The sequence below is a fragment of the Camelina sativa genome, chromosome 7, assembly GCF_030686135.1.
Source record: "Camelina sativa cultivar CO46 ecotype springtype chromosome 7, ASM3068613v1".
In the NCBI taxonomy this organism is placed as follows: Eukaryota; Viridiplantae; Streptophyta; class Magnoliopsida; order Brassicales; family Brassicaceae; genus Camelina; species Camelina sativa.
In genome coordinates this window covers 3,064,427-3,082,589 of record NC_141886.1, presented here as the reverse complement: position 1 = coordinate 3,082,589, position 18,163 = coordinate 3,064,427, and the positions used below count along the sequence as shown (strand labels likewise).

Genomic DNA, 18,163 nt, shown 5'->3' with positions numbered 1-18,163 from the left:
AAATTTTTATTTTATCATATAATATTAATTTAAAATAATATAAATATGTAATTTAAAAATATTCATAATGGAACTTGTTAGATAGCTAATTTTATTTTAGAATTTATAAAAAAAATAAAAATAAAAATAATAATAAATAAACTAATTAATTAAGATGTTTAAATTTTGTGGTTTTTATTTATTATAATAAGATTTAACTACTTAGATGGTGACACATGTCACTGTATAAGAGCATAATATTGGTTTCAAGGTTTCTCATATGAGAGATGTGAGAATCGATTTTGGACAATTTTTATTAAAAAATTATTTTTTTTTTCTTTTTGATTTATTTAAATCATGAGAAACTTCTCCAGATACTACTAAGATACCAATGCACATGACCTAAGGATACTCTTTTGTTACCAATGATGGAAACATCAAAAGTTGCTCAAAAAACAATAAAACATTATGTTTAATTAAATAAAAAAATTATTATTTTTTAATAAATAAACTAATAGAGAACTGAAACATGTGTGAGAAACTGTGTTTTAAGTTCCTTACGGAAAAAGTTCTTTCTTCTCTTATGCTTTTCTCCTATTTATTATTATTTTTGTAAAGAATATATGCTGTTGGAGATAACCTTATTGTACTATACTTCAAAAGCTCACCGGCAATTGTTTAATTATTGTTAATGAAGGACAACCTTATCACACATACACAAATGTCTATGGCATTGAAAAAGTATGTAATGGGCACCACATTATTATTGTGGCTAATTTTGTTTCCTTGTGTCTTGTTTCTATAAGAACCGACCTGTGACTCTTTCTCATCTTTTCTCTCTGTTCCATCTCTTAAACTTTTTTTTTCCCCCAGATTTTGAATCCGTGAGACCAAAAAAAAACAAAAACAAAGCTCAAGAAGTCATGAATAATTCATTATTATCCATCTCAAGCCCAATAGTAAAGTTCTTGAAACCATCAGTTCCGTACGGAATAAGCTTAAACACCACCATTAACAAGAAACAGAAGCGGCAAAGCAAAACCCTTGTCGTGAAATCCAAGTCCAACACAAGGTCAACAACATTATTGACCAGTAGTGTCTCGGTGGTTAAAAGGAGAAACGACAATGGTAGATTAGATATAAAGGACAAACGGTTCTGTTGTGTGCTTTAGGGTACTGGGTTCAAGGGTCGAGATGTCTCCCATGGCTTGCTCTTAACTTTCATATGGCTCATTGTCTTAATCTCAAGCCATCGACGCTTCAGCTTGTGCAGCACACTGCTACTCTTCCCATGGTTGCTAAGCCACTCTATGGAGTTTTCTCAGATGTTCTCTACATCGGTGGTGCTCGTAGAGTTCCTTACATCTCCATTGGAGGTTAGTAATCTTTCTCCAACTGTCTATAAAAAAAAAGAGTCTCTTTCTTAGCTTACTCTGCTCCAAGTGGTTCAATTTAGTGTACTGTATCAGTGCTTTTACAGGGTCTAGCATGGGGTTCACTGTCGATATTCCCCAGTGCTCGAGAAGCTCTTCCTCCACTTATGGCATTTGTTCTTCTTAGTAACCTTGGAGCATCCATTGCTGAAGTTGCTAAAGACGCTCTTGTTGCGGAATACGGTTTGAGATATCAAGTGAACGGTCTTCAGTGTTATGCGCTTATGGCTTCAGCGGTTGGAGGGATCCTTGGGAACTTACTCGGTGGATATTGCTTACTCAAAACACCTCCTAGGATCTTGTTTCTTGCTTTTATAGCTTTGTTGACGTTACAGCTCACTGTTTCTTTATCATCTAAAGAAGAATCCGTTAGCTTGCCACGGATAAGAGAAGTGAGTCCAGAGAAAAGCTGTGTTGGGGATCGTAAAAAAACAGTTTTTGGATCTTGTTGGAATTGTTCTGGCTGATGAAATCTCGCAGCCTTTAACTTGGATTGTAGCTTCTATTGCAATGGTGCCTCTTCTCTCAGGATCAGTCTTCTGCTACCAAACTCAAGTTTTAAAGCTTGACCCTTCTGTTATTGGTATGTCAAAGGTTATTGGACAGTTGATGCTTCTCTGCTTAACCGTGGTTTATGACCGTTACTGGAAGACACTTCCCATGAGGCCGTTGATCCATATCGTGCAACTCCTCTACGCTTTTTCAATGCTCTTCGATTACGTCTTGGTGAAGCAAATAAATCTCGCCTTGGGGATCTCAAACAAGGCTTTTGTGCTCTGTTTTTCCAGTGTAGCGGAAACCCTAGCACAGTTCAAGATTCTTCCTTTCTCTGTTTTGCTAGCAAATATGTGCCCTCGAGGCTGTGAAGGATCAATCACCTCTTTCTTTGCTTCAGCTCTGTGTTTTTTAAAAATCTTAGAGAATATATCCGCCCTTTGTCATGAAGTTTCTTTGTACTACACCTAAAGTTTGCTTTCTAGTAATGAATGTCATAATTGGACTCATTTTTATCCATAAACAACGTATTATTACATCAAATATTATATTTATCTTAACTGTTTGACAAAAGAAAAATTATGTTCACACATATAATTTTTTCTACTTTAAAATACGTATAGTATACTATGTTTCTACTTTAAAATACGTATAGTATACTATATTATTATTATAAATGAAGATTATACTAGAAATTGCATATTGGGTTCAAAGTTCAAACCCATCAATATTTATGTTCTAAACTATTGTATCAAATTATAGCTTAAATTTTCAAATAATTGAAACTCATTAATATCATACGTTAAACTATTGTATCCACATTACAACATATTTTCATAATAAAATTCTTTTTGGTAAATTACAATTACAAAATTTTATCAAATCTATAGTTTAAATTTGAATTATATGAATTGTGAAGGAAAAAAAAATTCTTTCTAATATTTTCATTTGAAATATATATATTGTACAGATTAATTGAACTAACCAAATTCTGATTTTTTTTTTTTTTTACCCAAACAGGAACAGTCCCGTGGACAAGTTGAGACAGCCTAGAAGAGATGCAAGCAAACTAAGGAGGCCGGGCCCGAATCGTGACCCGAATCGTGACCCGAATAGTTTCCGGACTCGGAGCCCGGGTATTGTCTTCGGTTCATTGGGTAGGATGAGTACAGTGATGCCATTTCCTGACCTCAACCTAATGCCGGATTCTCAATCTTCAACCGCCGGCACCACAGCCGGAGACACTGTTGTCACCGGAAATCTGGAAGTTAAGGCCGAGCCAGTCGAAGAATTGCAAACTCCACCATCATCTACCTCCGATCAATCAGCCAGTAACGATCATCTCATCGCCGAGTTCATACGTATCTCCAAGCTCTTCCGCTCCGCATTCAAGCCGTGGCAGGTCGAAGGATTAGACGGAGTCTCCGTTTACGGATTGGATGCCGGTGCGATCGTTGCTGTACCGGATGAAGAAGATAACCGGGGATTCGTTGAACCACCTCCGGGATTAGGGGTTAACCGAGACTCCCCCTCCGTCGCTGTCTCGTCTCCTCCGAAGACGAGTTTCGAGAGACCGAGAGAGCTTGCGAGAGTAACAATTCTGGGTCATGATCAAAGGAAGCAACTCCGGCAACTCGTGAAACAGACTCGGATGATTTACGAGTGTCTTAGGGTTCAACTCATAGCGGACCAGAGGAAGTCTCCTTTATTTGGTAAGGGGCGTAGAGGGAGGAGCGATATGATAGCTGCGTCTATGATGAAGGCTAAGGGGCTGTGGTTGAACTATGAGAAGCACATAGTTGGTCCAGTAGCTGGGGTAGAGATTGGAGATGTTTTCTTCTACAGGATGGAGCTTTGCGTCGTGGGTTTACACGGTCAGCAACAAGCTGGAATTGACTGTTTAACGACTGATCGGAGTGCTACTAAAGAGCCTATAGCTACAAGCATTATTGTATCAGGTGGGTACGAGGATGATGAAGATCAAGGAGATGTTCTGGTTTATACTGGTCACGGTGGGCAGGATAAGCAACACAGGCAGTGTGAGGACCAGAAGCTAGTAGGTGGGAATCTGGGAATGGAGAGGAGTATGTACTATGGCATTGAGGTACGGGTGATTAGAGGAATTAAGTATGAGAACAGCGTTACCTCGAAGGTGTATGTCTATGATGGTTTGTATAAGATTGTAGATTGCTGGTTTGCTGTTGGGAAGTCCGGTTATGGAGTGTTCAAATTTAGGTTAGTTAGAATGGAAGGGCAACCGAGGATGGCTAGTGCGGTAATGAGGGATGCACAAACACTTAGACTTGAGCCGTTGAAGGTTAGGCCTCATGGGTATGTTAGCTTAGATATTTCTAACAAGAAGGAGAATGTCTGTGTGTTTCTCTATAATGACATAGATGGTGATCAAGAACCGATGCACTATGAGTACATTGCAAAATCTATCTTTCCTCCTGGAATTTTTGGTCAAGGTGGGGGGATCAACAGGACTGGCTGTGATTGTACTAACTCCTGTACAGATGATTGTCTCTGTGCAAGGAAGAACGGTGGTGAGTTTGCATATGATGATAACGGGCATCTATTGAGAGGGAAGCATGTGGTATTTGAATGTGGGAACTTCTGCAAGTGTGGTCCGGGCTGTAAGAGCCGTGTGACTCAAAAGGGGTTGAGGAAAAGGCTAGAGGTTTTCAGATCCAAGGATACCTGTTGGAGTGTCAGGACACTCGATCTAATTGAAGCTGGCTCTTTCATATGCGAATACGCAGGTGTTGTTGTCACAAGACATCAAGCTGAGATTCTGTCAATGAATGGGGATGTTATGGTCTATCCTGGTCGCTTCACGGACCAATGGGCTAACTGGGGTGATTTATCTCAAGTATACCCGGGTTATGTTAAGCCGAATTACCCAACTATCCCTCCACTGGATTTCGCAATGGATGTGTCAAAGATGAGGAACGTGGCTTGCTACATTAGTCACAGCAAAGAACCGAATGTGATGGTGCAGTTTGTTTTGTACGACCATAACCATCTGTCGTTCCCCCGGGTCATGCTCTTTGCAACGGAGAACATCTCACCGATGGCTGAGCTAAGCATGGATTATGGCTTGGCGGATGAAGTGACAGGGAAGCTGGCCATCTGCAACTAGTTTACAAAAGTTTATTTTTGTGATATATCTTGAGGTAACGATCTCATCATATTGTTGTTATATCCTTGGTCTGTGTGTTTTGCTCCTATGGCATTAATCTGTTACAACATTGATGCAGATGGAGAAAATTTTGAGTAAGCCCTTTCTCTGCTCGTTTGTTGTTGTTCTGTCTTCCCACCTTTCTGTGAAGCAAGAACGGGAGGCATGGTGAGAGAGAGTATTGCATCCATTTTGGTGGGGCGGTAAAGACTTCTCTTTGTCAGATGTAACATTTGTTCTGTTATTAGTGTACTGAATTTTTTTTTGTATGGTTCTCTGTCGCTCATTTGATGGAGCTTAAAGCTGAAAAAAAAAATGTAACAGTAAATCAACAAAACATTCTGTAAAGAATTTTTGTAGAAAGGCTTTCTGAAGTTGGTAACTCGTTTTATCTTAAAAAGATTGCCAGAGGCATCTCTCTACTAGAAGCATAGTAGCATTGCAGATCAGCATATATAGCATCCCAGATCAACAACACCAAGAAGTCTAGTCTCTATTTTAAACCTTCATTACTCTCTTAAACAAAAGGAATAATAAAAATAAAAATATCTCTTTTTTACTCACAAAAATTAACCGGAAGAAGAAGCTAAACCAGAATTAACACCAGACCGGTATTTCAAATTCAAGTAAACCGGAATGTTAATAATTGGTGAACTCGACGACGGAAACTCGCCCATTAACGGCGAAGCTATTGCGATCACTGCCACTCTCTTCGAAGTTTCGATGGAGGAATCCGAGATCAAGAGTCTCCTCCAGGTGATTTGATTCGTTCTTAGTTTTACTCGATTTCATTAGCAAGAACAATCCAATTATCCTTTCGAATTTTGGGTTTAGGGACTTAAAACAATTCGGATTAATCTTCTAGGGTTTAGGTTCGTCTAAAGTTTGTGTATTTCTTAGGTCATGAAGTATAAATTCCTATGTGATTCTCAGTCATTCGCATTGTTTAATGAATAATGTTGTGGGCAATGATCGAAAATATTCATCTGTTGCTGTCTTTGAATCATGTTGAGGTTTCCCTCTTCCACTACTTGTGCAGCTTGGCTGGGATTGTGAATATGAAATAGGAAAAGCTGGTGAAGAGAGTATCTTTGTTATATATATATATATATGAGATGCTTGGTTACAAAAAAGAAATGGGCAGACATTCAAAGATCAAACACAAAACCAGAAACAATCTTAATGGTTTCTATGCTTATCCCGACCAATTGTCTTGACGAGCCACTCCGGCTTGTATAAAGCTATAGCATGTCCTAATGTTAATCCAAACAACAGTCCAGGCACACATCCTATTACCACTGCTTTCCAGTTCAGTAGTTCTTCTTCTTCTTCTTGTTCTGGTTGTTGTATTGGTGGTGCGTTAGTCCTGACGCAACTTTGTTTGAGAGGAAGACCACAAAGCCCTGCATTCCCTTCAAAGGAGGATTTTGGCTGTCCAGTGATTTGTGTTCCTTGTGGTATTTCACCAGTGAGTTGGTTATGAGACACATTCATGTACGCCAAAAACGAGAGTGTCTTGAGTCCATTAGGAATCGTCCCTGAGAGTTGGTTTCTTGACAGGTCTAGTGACTGGAGTGCCTTAATATTTGCCAAAAGATAGAGGAATTTGGCCTGTGAAAGCGTTGTTTGACAAGTTGAGTGCAATCAGTGCCTTCAAGAGACCGATAGATTCAGGAATCTGTCCTTCGAATCTGTTTCCAGATAAATCAATGTTGCTGTAGAAAGTAAGGACCTTTTTGTGCTCCATGAATAGACCTTTGTATTGCAAATCCGTGGTATCTTCATAGTTATACTCAGGGTTGTTGTAGTCTCCCATATAGATTCTCCCATCTTTATTCGTCTGGAGTGATGATGCTTTCCAGTTCACAAAGTAATTTGGTGGCAAGCTTCCTGTAAAGTTGTTATCTGATATTTCAAGTATGCGCAGTTCAGGGAATGCAAGAGGACCTTGACCAAGAAGAGATATTGGGCCATAAAATTTGTTTGAACGCAGGGTAAGGACCTGTAAATGAGGCAAAGCCTTGAGCCAGAAAGGAAACGTGTCTTCGATTCTGTTGTTGTCAACATTTAGAAACTTGAGAGAGGAGCAATTCAGAAGAGACCTCGGAAGCTTCCCAGTTAGTTGATTGTAACCAACATCCAATGACCGAAGCAAGGAACCATCATAGAATATGTCTGGAAGACTTCCCTCCAAGTTGTTCTTTCGGAGATTAACAGCAGTGAGAGAGCTTCGGAATTTACTCAGACATTGAGGAATTGAACCGGTGAAGTTGTTGTAAGATAGATCAAGAGCAGAAAGAGAGCTTCGGTTGCAGATTGTAAGAGGTATGTTCCCTGTAAAGCTATTGTTCCATGCAGATAAGAGGTTGAGAGCGTGTGGTGGTTTAGGAAATAGTCCTGTAAATTTGTTTAATGCCAAATCTAATAACCTCACCGATGAATTCACTAGAACGTCCTCCGAACCTTCAAATCCGGTGAAAGAGTTATTAGACATAGTCACTATGCTCAGACGTGGAAGGTTCCAAAACCACTCAGGGACTTTCCCTTTTATTCTATTGTTGGAAATGTCTATAAGCTCCAAGTTGCGAAGGCTCCTTAAGAAGTTTGGGAACTGACTGATGCCACAGCCCGACAAGGCAAGATTTTTCAAGTTCAATGGGATGTCTGGATGTGAGCCTAAACTGGCCGGTGATAACTGGTTTCCGGATAAGCGGAGGTTCAACAAAGATTTGAGAGAGGAGAAGAGCCTTAAGTCAATTGGGTGGCTTATGTTTAGGGAAGCAAGATCGAGGTCTGTGATGGTGATGTACTTAGAGATAGGCCCTAGGATTTGTGCTTGAAATTGGTTATTCGCAAGGCGTAGGCTCAATAGCGTAGATGAAAAAGAGGAGTTTGGAACGTCAATAGTACCGGTGAGATGGTTTCCGGTCAAATCAAGTGTTGACAAGAAAGGCAGTGTAAGCAGAGAAGAAGGGATGTTTCCAGATATGTGATTATGGGAAAGGCCTAAAACGGAAAGCTTGGTTAGGTTCTGTACAAGTGGAAAACGACCGGTGAGCTCGTTATAGGTAAGCTCTAAATAGGCAAGCATGCTAAGGTTGCTAATTGAGGAAGGGACTTGACCGATGAAGCCATTAGTGGAAAGAGCCAAGACCTCTAATTTGTTAAGATTGCCAAATTGGGAAGGGATTGAAGAGGAACTGAAATTGTTGAAAGAGAGATCAAGCGAACGGAGATGATGCAGCCCGAAGAGGCTACTGTTGGGCTTAAGGATTCCAGTGAGACAGCGACGTGGGAGCTGTAGCTCTGTGACCATGCCCGTAACGTTATCGCACCGTACTCCATTTAAGTAGTCAGTTTGGTTGCAATCACGGGAATCAAACTCGTTCTTGAACTGCGTTAGGGCTTGAATCTGGTCAGGGCGGCAGGCAGCAAGTTTGAAAACAAGATCATCAATCGTAAAGACGGTTGAAGCAAAGACACAACAAAGTAAGAGTACCAAGAGAAAATGCAGACATGACATGGTAATGATTAATTGAAGAAGAAGAAGAAGAAGGAGGAGAATATGCTTTATTCAAAGGGATGGAGAGAAGACCTTTTTAAACATTCCATATACATACATTCATGCTTGGCGAAGACTTTTATGATTGTAGCTTACTACTAGTCATGGTAGGTAGGATTCGAGACAAATATGACAATATCATTTGATATCTCTTACGTGTTAGAATCCTACTTGGTAGCGTAACAATGAGGGGAATAACATGAATCAGTTTATAAATTGGAGAAGAATAATTTTCAAAGAGAGATGGTCTGCACTGATGTAGCCTTAAATATAAAAGAAGACGCAAACCCATCACAATTTGTTTGTATACACGCACAACATTAAATTCATTAATCATTAATGTGAATGTCATCTCAATGTCCACATTCGGTTTACACTCAACCGGTACAGATAATTCAACTTAACCAGATCGTGAAGTCCTCACGCGAGAACGGCGCAGCGATTGCGATCACTGTCCCTCCCCTCTCATCGGCTCCGAAGTCGGGGTGGATTGTTTCAGCGGTTAAAAAGCACCAGGTGATTTCATTACGCAATTACAATCGGGTTCTTGATTTTTTAGTTAAGAATAGCAACTCAAGTTCAATTTCGTTTTGCCACAATCATGAAATGAAATTAATCTATTGAATTCGATGTCTAAGATTTAGGGGTTTAGCAACTCGGATTGTATATTCTAGGGTTTATTCTCAGGTCTGAAGTTTGTGTAGTATGTTACAATGTTTGGTACATGATATGCTTTATTACAAAACCAGAGCTACTTGATTGACATTCAAAGATCAGATGTAAAACCATGTCAACCCTCTAACGGTGTTTGCGCTTTTAGGGACCAATAATTTTGGCGAGCCATTCTGGCTTGTATGAAGCAATGAGTTGTGCTATGGCCAATCCAAACAATACTCCAGGAGCAAACCCTATAGCCACTGCTTTCCAGTTCAACACCTCTTCTTCTTCATCTTTGTCTTCTTGCTTTGGTTGTATCGGCGTCACACTAGAGTTGAAGCAACTTTGTTCTAGAGGAAGACCACAAAGCCCTGCATTCCCTTCAAAGGAGGATTTAGGTTGCCCAGTAATTTGTGGTCCTTGTGGTATTTCACCCTTGAGTTGGTTATGCGACACATTTATGTACTCCAAAAACGAGAGACTTCCTATCCCGTTAGGAATTGTCCCTGAGAGTTTGTTGCTTGATAGGTCTAGTGACTCGAGCACTGTAGCGTTGGACAAAGACAGAGGAATATGACCTGTGAATACGTTGTTTGATAAGTTGAGTGCAATCAATGCCTTCAAGAGACCAATGGATTCAGGAATCTGTCCTTCAAGTCTGTTTCCAGAAAAATCAATGGCCATGTAGGAAGTGAGGACCTTTCCTTGCTCCATGGATAGACCTTTGTATTGCAAATCTACAGCATCTTCATCGACAAAGTACGCATGGTTGTAGTCTGACATATACAGCCTACCATTTATACTCATCTTGAGTGATGGTGCTTTCCAGTTCAAAAAATAATTTGCTGACACGTTTCCAGTGAAGTTGTTATCTGATATCTCAAATATCCGCAGCTCTGGGAACCCTAAAGGACCTTGATCAGGAGGAGAGATAGGACCATAGAATCTGTTTGAACGAAGGGTAAGGACTTGCAAATCATGTGAAGCTTTGAGCCAGAAAGGAAACGTGTCTTCGATTCTGTTGTTGTCAACACTTAGTAACTGCAGAGAGAAGCAATTTTGAAGAGACCTTGGAAGCTTCCCGGTTAGTCGATTGTAGCCAACATCAAGTGCGTGCATGGGGGCACCCACATCTGGAATACTTCCTTCCAAGTTGTTCTTTCGAAGTTTCACTACCTCAAAGTTACTTAGACACTGAGGAATTGAACCGGTGAGGTTGTTGAAAGATAGATCGAGAACAACCAGAGAGCTTCGACTGCATATTGAGAGAGGTATGTTTCCCGTGAAATAATTGCCTCGTGCTTCTAAGGCGTTGATAGCGAGCGGTGGAATTGGAATTGCTCCTTTAAAACGGTTTACGGCCAAATCTAGGAATTGCACTGATGAATTCACTAAAACTTCCGCTGAACCTTCGAATCCAGTGAAAAGATTCAAGGCAAGACTCACCGCACTGAGACGAGGAAGAATCCAGAACCATTCAGGGACCTTCCCTCCGATTCTGTTCTTGGAAATGTCCAAAAATTCCAAGTTTTGAAGGGTTTTTAATAATTTTGGGAACTCTTGGATGTTGCAATCAGTCAAGAATAAGTTTTGCAGGTTCTTTAGTGGGAACCCTGAATCTGAGCTTAAACTGGTCGGTGATATACTATTACCGGAGAGATCAAGTTGCATCAAAGATTTAAGAGAGGAGAAGATTCTAATGTCAATTGGGTAGCTTATGTTTATGAAAGAAAGGTCAAGATCTATGAGGGTGATGAGCTTTGAGATAGGTTCTAGGATTTGTCCGTCAAACTGGTTATACCCAAGGAGCAGATGCTCGAGCATAGATGAGAAAGAGGAGTTGGGAACTTCAATAGAACCGGTGAAATGGTTTCCACGTAGATCAACATCTGACAGGAAAGGCATACTGAGGATATAAGAAGGGATGGTTCCAGTGAAGTTATTATTGACAATCCCCAAACCCGAAAGCTTTGTTAGGTTGTGTACAAATGGGAAACTACCGGTGAGCTCGTTCTCGTCAAGAGCTAAAACGGAAAGCTGACTGAGGTTACTAATTGAGGACGGTACTTGGCCATTGAAGCCGTTAAAGGAAAGAAGCAAGAACTCTAATTTACTGAGTTTTTCGAATCCGGAAAGGAACGAAGAGGAGGTGAAGTCGTTGTGAGCGAGACTAAGGTAACGGAGATTATGTAACCCGAAGAGGTTACTGTCGGGATTTAGAGCTCCAGAGAAACGATTATCGAAAAGCCTTAAATAAGAGAGCTTGCTTAGATTCCGTACAAGTGGAAAACTACCGGTGAACTCGTTTTGGGAAAGGTCCAAATAGGAAAGGTGGCTTAGGTTACTAAATGAGGAAGGAAGTTGACCAATGAAACCATTAGAGGAAAGAGATAAAACCTCTAACTTGCTGAGATTTCCGAAACCCGAAGGGAGGGAAGAGGAGGTGAAGTCGTTGTTGGAGAGATTAAGGTAACGGAGATGGTGCAATCTGAAGAGGCTACTGTTCTGCTTCAGAGTTCCACGGAGACAGCCACTTGGGAGTTGTAGTTTGTTGACAGCACCAGTCACGTTATTGCACCGGACACCATTAACATAGTCTATGTGGTTGCAACCGCGGGAATCAAACTCGTTCTTGAATTGCATAAGGGCTTGGATCTGATCGGGACGGCAAGCAGAAAGACCAGTAACAAGAGCATCTATCGTTAAGAAGAAGCTTGATTTTAAAAAACAAGAGAGTAAGACTGATGAGAGTAAACACAAACGCAGACCCGACATGGTCGTCGTAAAAACTTTTAGGAAGACTGATAATAATAACAATCTTTTAACCAAGAGAGCCTATATATAGAAATATAATATTAAATTATTAATGCTCAGCGAAGACTTGAGCTTAAAAGTCTTCGTAGTGGGGGATAGGAGACAATTATGTCTAAAATGCCAATCAGATCATGATGTCAAATCCACGTTTATGTCCGATAATTAATTCTAACGTAAAATTTGGGTAATAATCACATCAGTTTGCTGCACCATCTAGCATGCATACGCAAGTTAAAAGTAATTATTTTGACGAGTAATAGTTTTACATAAACCTGGTGGGTTTCACTTCATGAATTTTCCAAAGATACTGTACTCGTCAAGAGACCTTTTCAAACCAATTATCTTGACGAGTCATCCGGCCGGCTTGTATGGAATCAGTGCGTGGTCCTACTGCCAAGCAACAGTCCAGTAGCATACCTTATAACCACTGCTTTCCAGTTTTACATTTTAGAGAACTTTAGAGAAGACAAAAAACGGCTTAATGCTTCAAACATTGATGACTGACTGTCTGACTGCTTAATAATACTCTGACTCAAAGGGAAAAGAAAAACAATCCAAACGGTTTCTGAGTATGATGGGACCAGATATTCCGATTAACCACTCTGGCTTGTATGAGGCAACATTCAATTGTATGCCTTGTCAGTTAGTTGCATTGTTAGATTCATTTTCTCATTGAAAGGCTGTGTTGTTACGGGCAATGATTTGAATAAATATTCATCTGTTGTTTTCTTTTATGAGATGAGAACACCATGTCTTTGATCTGTTATGTTAATTTCTTCCTTGTTAGTCAACCACTAACCTGGCTGTTTTTTTTAAAAATTAAGAAAGCGTCTTTTAATACATATGATGCTTGATTACAAACACATGAACTACTTGACAGAGGATCGAAAGATCAAGCGCAAGAAGGAAGCAGCTCTAGCGGTTTCTGCGCTTATCCGGACCAATTATCTTGACGAGCCAGTCCGGCTTGTATAAAGCAATGGCATGTCCTATTGCCAATCCAAACAATAGTCCAGGTCCATACCCTATTCCTACTGCTTTCCAGCTCAAGTGCAGTTCTTCTTCCTCTGTTTCATCTTCATGTTTTTCTTGTTGTGTTGGGGGAGCACTAGGGGAGAAGCAAATGTTCTGGAGAGGAAGACCACAAAGCCCTGCATTCCCTTCAAAGGATCGGAGGATATAGGTTGCCCACTAATCTGTGTCCCTTTTGGTATTTCGCCCATGAATTGGTTATGAGAGACATTTATATACGCCAAAAACGAGAGTGCCCTGAGTTCTTGAGGGATTTTACCCGAGAGTCTGTTTCGAGACAGGTCTAGTGACTCGAGTTCGATAACATTGGCAAAAGACACCGGAATTTTCCCAGTGAAAGAGTTGTGGGATAAGTTGAGTGCAATGAGTGCCGTCAAGAGACCGAGACAAGACCTCTAATCTATTGAGATGGCTGAATTCAGAAGGTAGTGAAGAGGAAGTGAAGTTGTTGTGAGAAAGATTCAGGTAACGAAGCTGATGCAACTCAAAGAGGCTACGGTTGAATTTGAGAATTCCAGTGAAGCAGCCACTTGGGAGTTGTAGCTTCGTGACAGCACCAGTCGTGTTATCGCACAAGACACCGTTAAAGTAGTCGCTGCGGTTGCAGCCACCGGATTCAAACTCGTTCTTGAACCTCAGAAGAGCTTGGATCTGGTCATGACGACAAGCAAGAGCGTTGATCACTAAGAATCTTGAAGCGAAGACGATACAGTAGAGTAAGAGTAACGAGAGAAAACTCAGACGCACTTCCGACGTCATGGGCATCATGAATTATTGAAGCAGAATAATATTCTTCAAGTAAAGAGATGTAGAAGATTGGTATGTATACATGTGAGTGTGTGGTTTTTGGATTGGAGCTGTCACTTATCATTCACCGAACACAAGTTGAACTGAAGAGTTTCACCAAGACCAGAAAACAAACTTTGACTTGGTAATATTTGTCACAAATGGATTTGTTTGTGGATTCGAGAAGACTCAGTCAAGTCAAAGCTCAAAGTATTGGTCATCTTAGAGCTTTACAGAGTAGTGACATTAGTTTGTTTGTAATTGGAGAAGAAACTTAAGTTTCAAAATCCATTTGTGACAAATACTTATTGCAACCTTCTAACTCAGCCTGAAGTCTCACAGTTAAGCTCGCTCTGCTTGAGACGATGGAGTTTAAAATTCTTTATAAAGTTACACAAAAGAGAATGTAATTGCACAGCTCGGGCCTAAGCAACTATAACGAGGGAGGGTACTCTGTTGAAAACAGGGTGAACTCATTGAACCTCATGAAACATATTGTTCCATGCACATAAAAGGTTGATAGTGAGTGGTGAATATGAAGTGATCCTGTGAAGAGGTTTTGAGCTAAAATCTAAAGTTATCACTGATAAGAGGTACGGAGAATTTCTGAGGAACCATCAAAACCGTAAGGAAATGTTTAAATGATTCACTATGCTTACTCGGGGATGAATCCATGACCACTCTAGTACTATTGCTGGAATTGGAAATGTCTAAACCTCTACTCTAGGTTCTTTAGAGCGTTGTATTCCTCCACGTTCATCTCAATGTTCGGCAAAAGAATTGGCTCCAGCTGCCGTTGCGGTGGAGCATGAGCCTGAGCCTGAGGCGTTGAATAAAGTGTTATATGGGTCAGAAAAAGTCTGCAAATTCTGCATCTTCACCAAAGGCTTGTAAGTGTCAACTTTCGTTAATCCACCAACTTATGGAACGTTTTTGAGATGTTTATACATTATTATTTACAGCATATCTTTGTTTTCTAAATGCTTATGATTGTAGAATTTGAGGAGAAAAAGTATCCACAAATGACATAGTTTCTCGGATCAAAACAAGAGCAAACTCATAAACAAAAAACCCTTAAGACAATACTATTAGATAAGCGCTTCAAATATTTACAGTGTAGTGAAAGAAATAAAGAGCATTCTCTTCAATCCATAGTATATGGTGAAATCGCAACCGCAAATTAAAAAAAGACAGCCCAAAAAAAAAGAAACCTAAAGACAACCACAAAAAAAAAAAAAAAAAAAACCCATTAGAAGAACCAAGAGAAACCACAAACTGGATATATAAGATCAATCTAGCTTATGCTTCTTCTCCCTTATGCCTTGCTTCATAAGTATACTACTAGACTTGCAAAAAAACCCCAAAATATAAAACCCGTAACAGCGTATTGTCGAAAAAGAAAGAGCTCTAAGCCGGCTGGTTTCGTTGTCTCTCTTTCGGTTCTTGATGTCTTGCAGCTGCATATATTATTAACATGTTTCAGTCAGTCCAACCTTTTCACTCCAATCTTACCAACAAACAATAAGAGAAATCAAAACAAGATAGTTTACATACCGAGTCCATTAGCTTCAGAGGTTTTCATCACTCGAAGCCTTTTCACCGAGGTGATGAACATTCTAAAAAGATGACGAAAACGTTTTAGACCAATGAAACACATTTATCCGATATAAGAGATAATCAAGCATTCTATTACCTCCATGGAACATCGCCAACAAGCATCCAATCTCCTTCCTTATCTTCATAAGTAAGTACAAACTCAGACGATCCATCCAAAAGCCTCAACGGTTTAGTGAACTGACCCGTTAACCCGATAGTACCAGGATTAGTACGAAAGAACATATCTTCTAGTGTTTGGGCCAAATTCTCATAAGAAGAATGAGCATTCAAATCCACTTTTCTTCCAATAGCAACTCCATCCATATTCACCTTAATAAACCCAAGTTGAACTTTCCCATTCACTTTCTTTGTCACATCTTTAGGCTGATGATCATCATTCACTTTCTTCTTACCAGCTTCTTCTTCTTCCCTTGCCGACTTTGTAGCTTGGTTATTAACCAAACTGTTCATCCTATGTGACCCAATAGGAGGCCATCCCACAACTTGACTGCTACAAACAAAGCAAACATATATCAGTCAGGACGTGTTCCTATATCCAAATTCAACAACAACCAAGAACAGATTCAGCTAATCAAGATTCCTAATTCCAAAAACAGAGCCCTTGTTCCAACATAAACTAAAGATCAAGAATACACTAACTCTTTCTAAATGATTGAGCCAGAGCTTTAACAACAGCTAAACACAATAAAGAATCTTTAAGAAACTCCTAAACAGACTCTGTTCCGAGAAGAATAACAATTTCACATCACACAAAGGAATCAGTTAAAAGACGAACCTTGAACGAGGAGGAGATGAACCAGCGTGAGAAGGAGAGTCAGCAGCACGTTTAGAGCCAACAGAAGGAAAATCCTTAGCAGTCAAAAGCCTACCACGCTCTCCCCACGCGCCACCACCTGATTTACCACCAATCTTGGCCGCCGTTCCACCGCCAAGACTCAGCCCAAGACCAAGCTCAAGCTCACTCTCACCTTTCCCCATCTCAAGCTCAGTAATCATCAGAGACAACAACACAAAAAGAAAGAGCCCTAAGAATCCAAAATCAACACAAAAGGGAGAAGAGTCTTTTGAGAAACAAGAAGGCAGAGCAGAGAGAGAGAGAGCAAAAGAAAAAAAAACCTGGGAAAGGAGACAAAGAAAGAAAGAGAAAGAGAGAGAGAGAAGGAAACAAGAAAACAAACAAACAGAAAGAGACAGAGAGAGGATTTTAAGGGTTTCTTGAAATCTGAAAGAGAGAGTTTTTTGAAGGAGAAGAAAGAAAGAGAGAAGAGAGGATTAGGTGGTGGAGAGAGTGATGAGAAGCGTAGGTCCCATATGTCTCTGGTAGTGGCCATACCAACAACAATGCCATTCTCCTCTCTTTCTTTCTTTTCTTTTACTTTATTAGTATTAATTAATTAATTTTTGTTGATTTGATTAAGAGACTTAATTTTATTATTACTAAAAAAATCTTCTTAAACTTTTTCTTCCCGACATTATCAAACTTGTCGTGCTCCCGTTTGCGTTATTGTTCTCTCCTATGTTTTTTTTATAAAAATCATAAACAAAACAATATCTTATTAAAACTCTATGTGTGTTGTTTATATTTGTGGAAAGCTTTGTTTTCACATCACACACTTACTTTTCTATTTTTGCAAGAATTTGTATTCGTTTTGATGATTTCTATATGGAGGTTATTTGTTAGCTATATGCTTTTATATCATGTTCATAGCAAAAGCTAAGTATGTGAAAAATTAATAGCTAAGTACCAGTTTTGAAAAAAAGTTGAATTTGGGTACGTATAATTGTAGATCGCTACTATTGGAATATATGAAGATGGTGGGATAAACCAACTGTTCAATTTTGATTGGAGTGACTAATCATTTTGCTTAATTAATAAATTTTATATTAATCTTGGAATATTTTTCCATCAGTTACGTTCTTATGGTCTCGCCTTAAAAGATTGCTATGAATATCAGTATATGTATCTTGTGAACTTTTATTTTGGATTTGAATTAATAGGGAATACCGCAATAGTATAGCAGTTTTTGGACATGATATATTCAATTACTTCACTAATAAAATTAGTTTTACTAGTCTATTACTTTATGTAATTAAACAAATACTGTATATAACTTCTTGGCAAAATATATATAATTTTTCGTCAAATAATGTATATGCCATATTCTTTTCTTTTCTTTTCTTCTTTTCGTGGAGGACTATGATGAGTTTCAAATAAAGTGAGAACCAAATAGGTTTTCATAATAGGAAATTATTATAAAAATAGTGGTGATGAGATTATTCATCATCATGTTTCTTGGTATGCTATGATGATCCTTTGAAAACTTTCTCAATCGCAATTGATGTGTGGAAATCTCTCTTTTGATCAAAATCATAACTAAATAAAAACATACTGTATTTCGTACTACCTATATATATTGATGGATTCGTGAGGATAAAAAACATAGTTTTTTAAATAAATCTTTTTTTTTGCAATTTTAAAAACAGAATTAGTAATGATAACGATCTAAAATTAGATAATTAAAAATAATATATACATATATACTTATATTGCTAATCACATAATTTTACTAAGAATGTAGTTTACTTACCTTACAATGTTTAATTAAC

General features: G+C 39.1%; 2 protein-coding genes, 1 long non-coding RNA gene and 3 pseudogenes across 7 annotated transcripts; 3 read left to right on the top strand and 3 right to left on the bottom strand.

Annotated features, from left to right (window-relative positions):
• The first annotated feature begins 841 nt into the window (after positions 1-841).
• Positions 842-2,430, top strand: LOC104704231 (putative folate-biopterin transporter 9, chloroplastic; annotated as a pseudogene). Its single transcript, XR_015562809.1, has 2 exons — positions 842-1,355; positions 1,449-2,430. The product of XR_015562809.1 is annotated as a putative folate-biopterin transporter 9, chloroplastic (transcript).
• Positions 2,431-2,853: 423 nt separating this feature from the next.
• LOC104700122 (histone-lysine N-methyltransferase family member SUVH2-like) lies at positions 2,854-5,488 on the top strand. Its single transcript, XM_010415592.3, has 2 exons — positions 2,854-5,083; positions 5,168-5,488. Exon 1 carries the CDS (start codon positions 3,070-3,072, stop codon positions 5,047-5,049), a length of 1,980 nt encoding a protein of 659 aa, XP_010413894.1. The 5' UTR covers positions 2,854-3,069; the 3' UTR covers positions 5,050-5,083; positions 5,168-5,488.
• A 674-nt stretch (positions 5,489-6,162) lies between these two features.
• LOC104700120 (receptor like protein 27 pseudogene) lies at positions 6,163-8,955 on the bottom strand (annotated as a pseudogene). Its single transcript, XR_015560881.1, has one exon. The product of XR_015560881.1 is annotated as a receptor like protein 27 pseudogene (transcript).
• A 493-nt stretch (positions 8,956-9,448) lies between these two features.
• On the bottom strand, positions 9,449-13,937 carry LOC104700121 (receptor like protein 27-like; annotated as a pseudogene). The gene is made up of 3 exons (XR_015560882.1): positions 13,539-13,937; positions 13,344-13,507; positions 9,449-11,829 (listed from the first exon to the last, which is right to left on the bottom strand). The product of XR_015560882.1 is annotated as a receptor like protein 27-like (transcript).
• LOC147940775 (uncharacterized) lies at positions 13,002-14,985 on the top strand. The gene is made up of 2 exons (XR_015560883.1): positions 13,002-13,137; positions 13,234-14,985. It is a non-coding gene; the product is annotated as an uncharacterized LOC147940775 (long non-coding RNA).
• A 14-nt stretch (positions 14,986-14,999) lies between these two features.
• Positions 15,000-16,914, bottom strand: LOC104700119 (auxin-responsive protein IAA13). 2 transcript variants are annotated; one of them, XM_010415590.3, is made up of 4 exons: positions 16,332-16,914; positions 15,633-16,043; positions 15,494-15,555; positions 15,000-15,396 (listed from the first exon to the last, which is right to left on the bottom strand). In XM_010415590.3, the coding sequence occupies exons 1-4, from the start codon at positions 16,550-16,552 to the stop codon at positions 15,347-15,349; spliced, it is 744 nt and encodes a 247-aa protein (XP_010413892.2). In that variant the 5' UTR covers positions 16,553-16,914; the 3' UTR covers positions 15,000-15,346. The 2 variants fall into 2 exon arrangements, with proteins under 2 accessions (XP_010413892.2, XP_010413890.2); XM_010415588.3 differs by having other exon boundaries at positions 15,633-16,046; positions 16,332-16,904.
• Between the last annotated feature and the right edge of the window lie 1,249 nt (positions 16,915-18,163).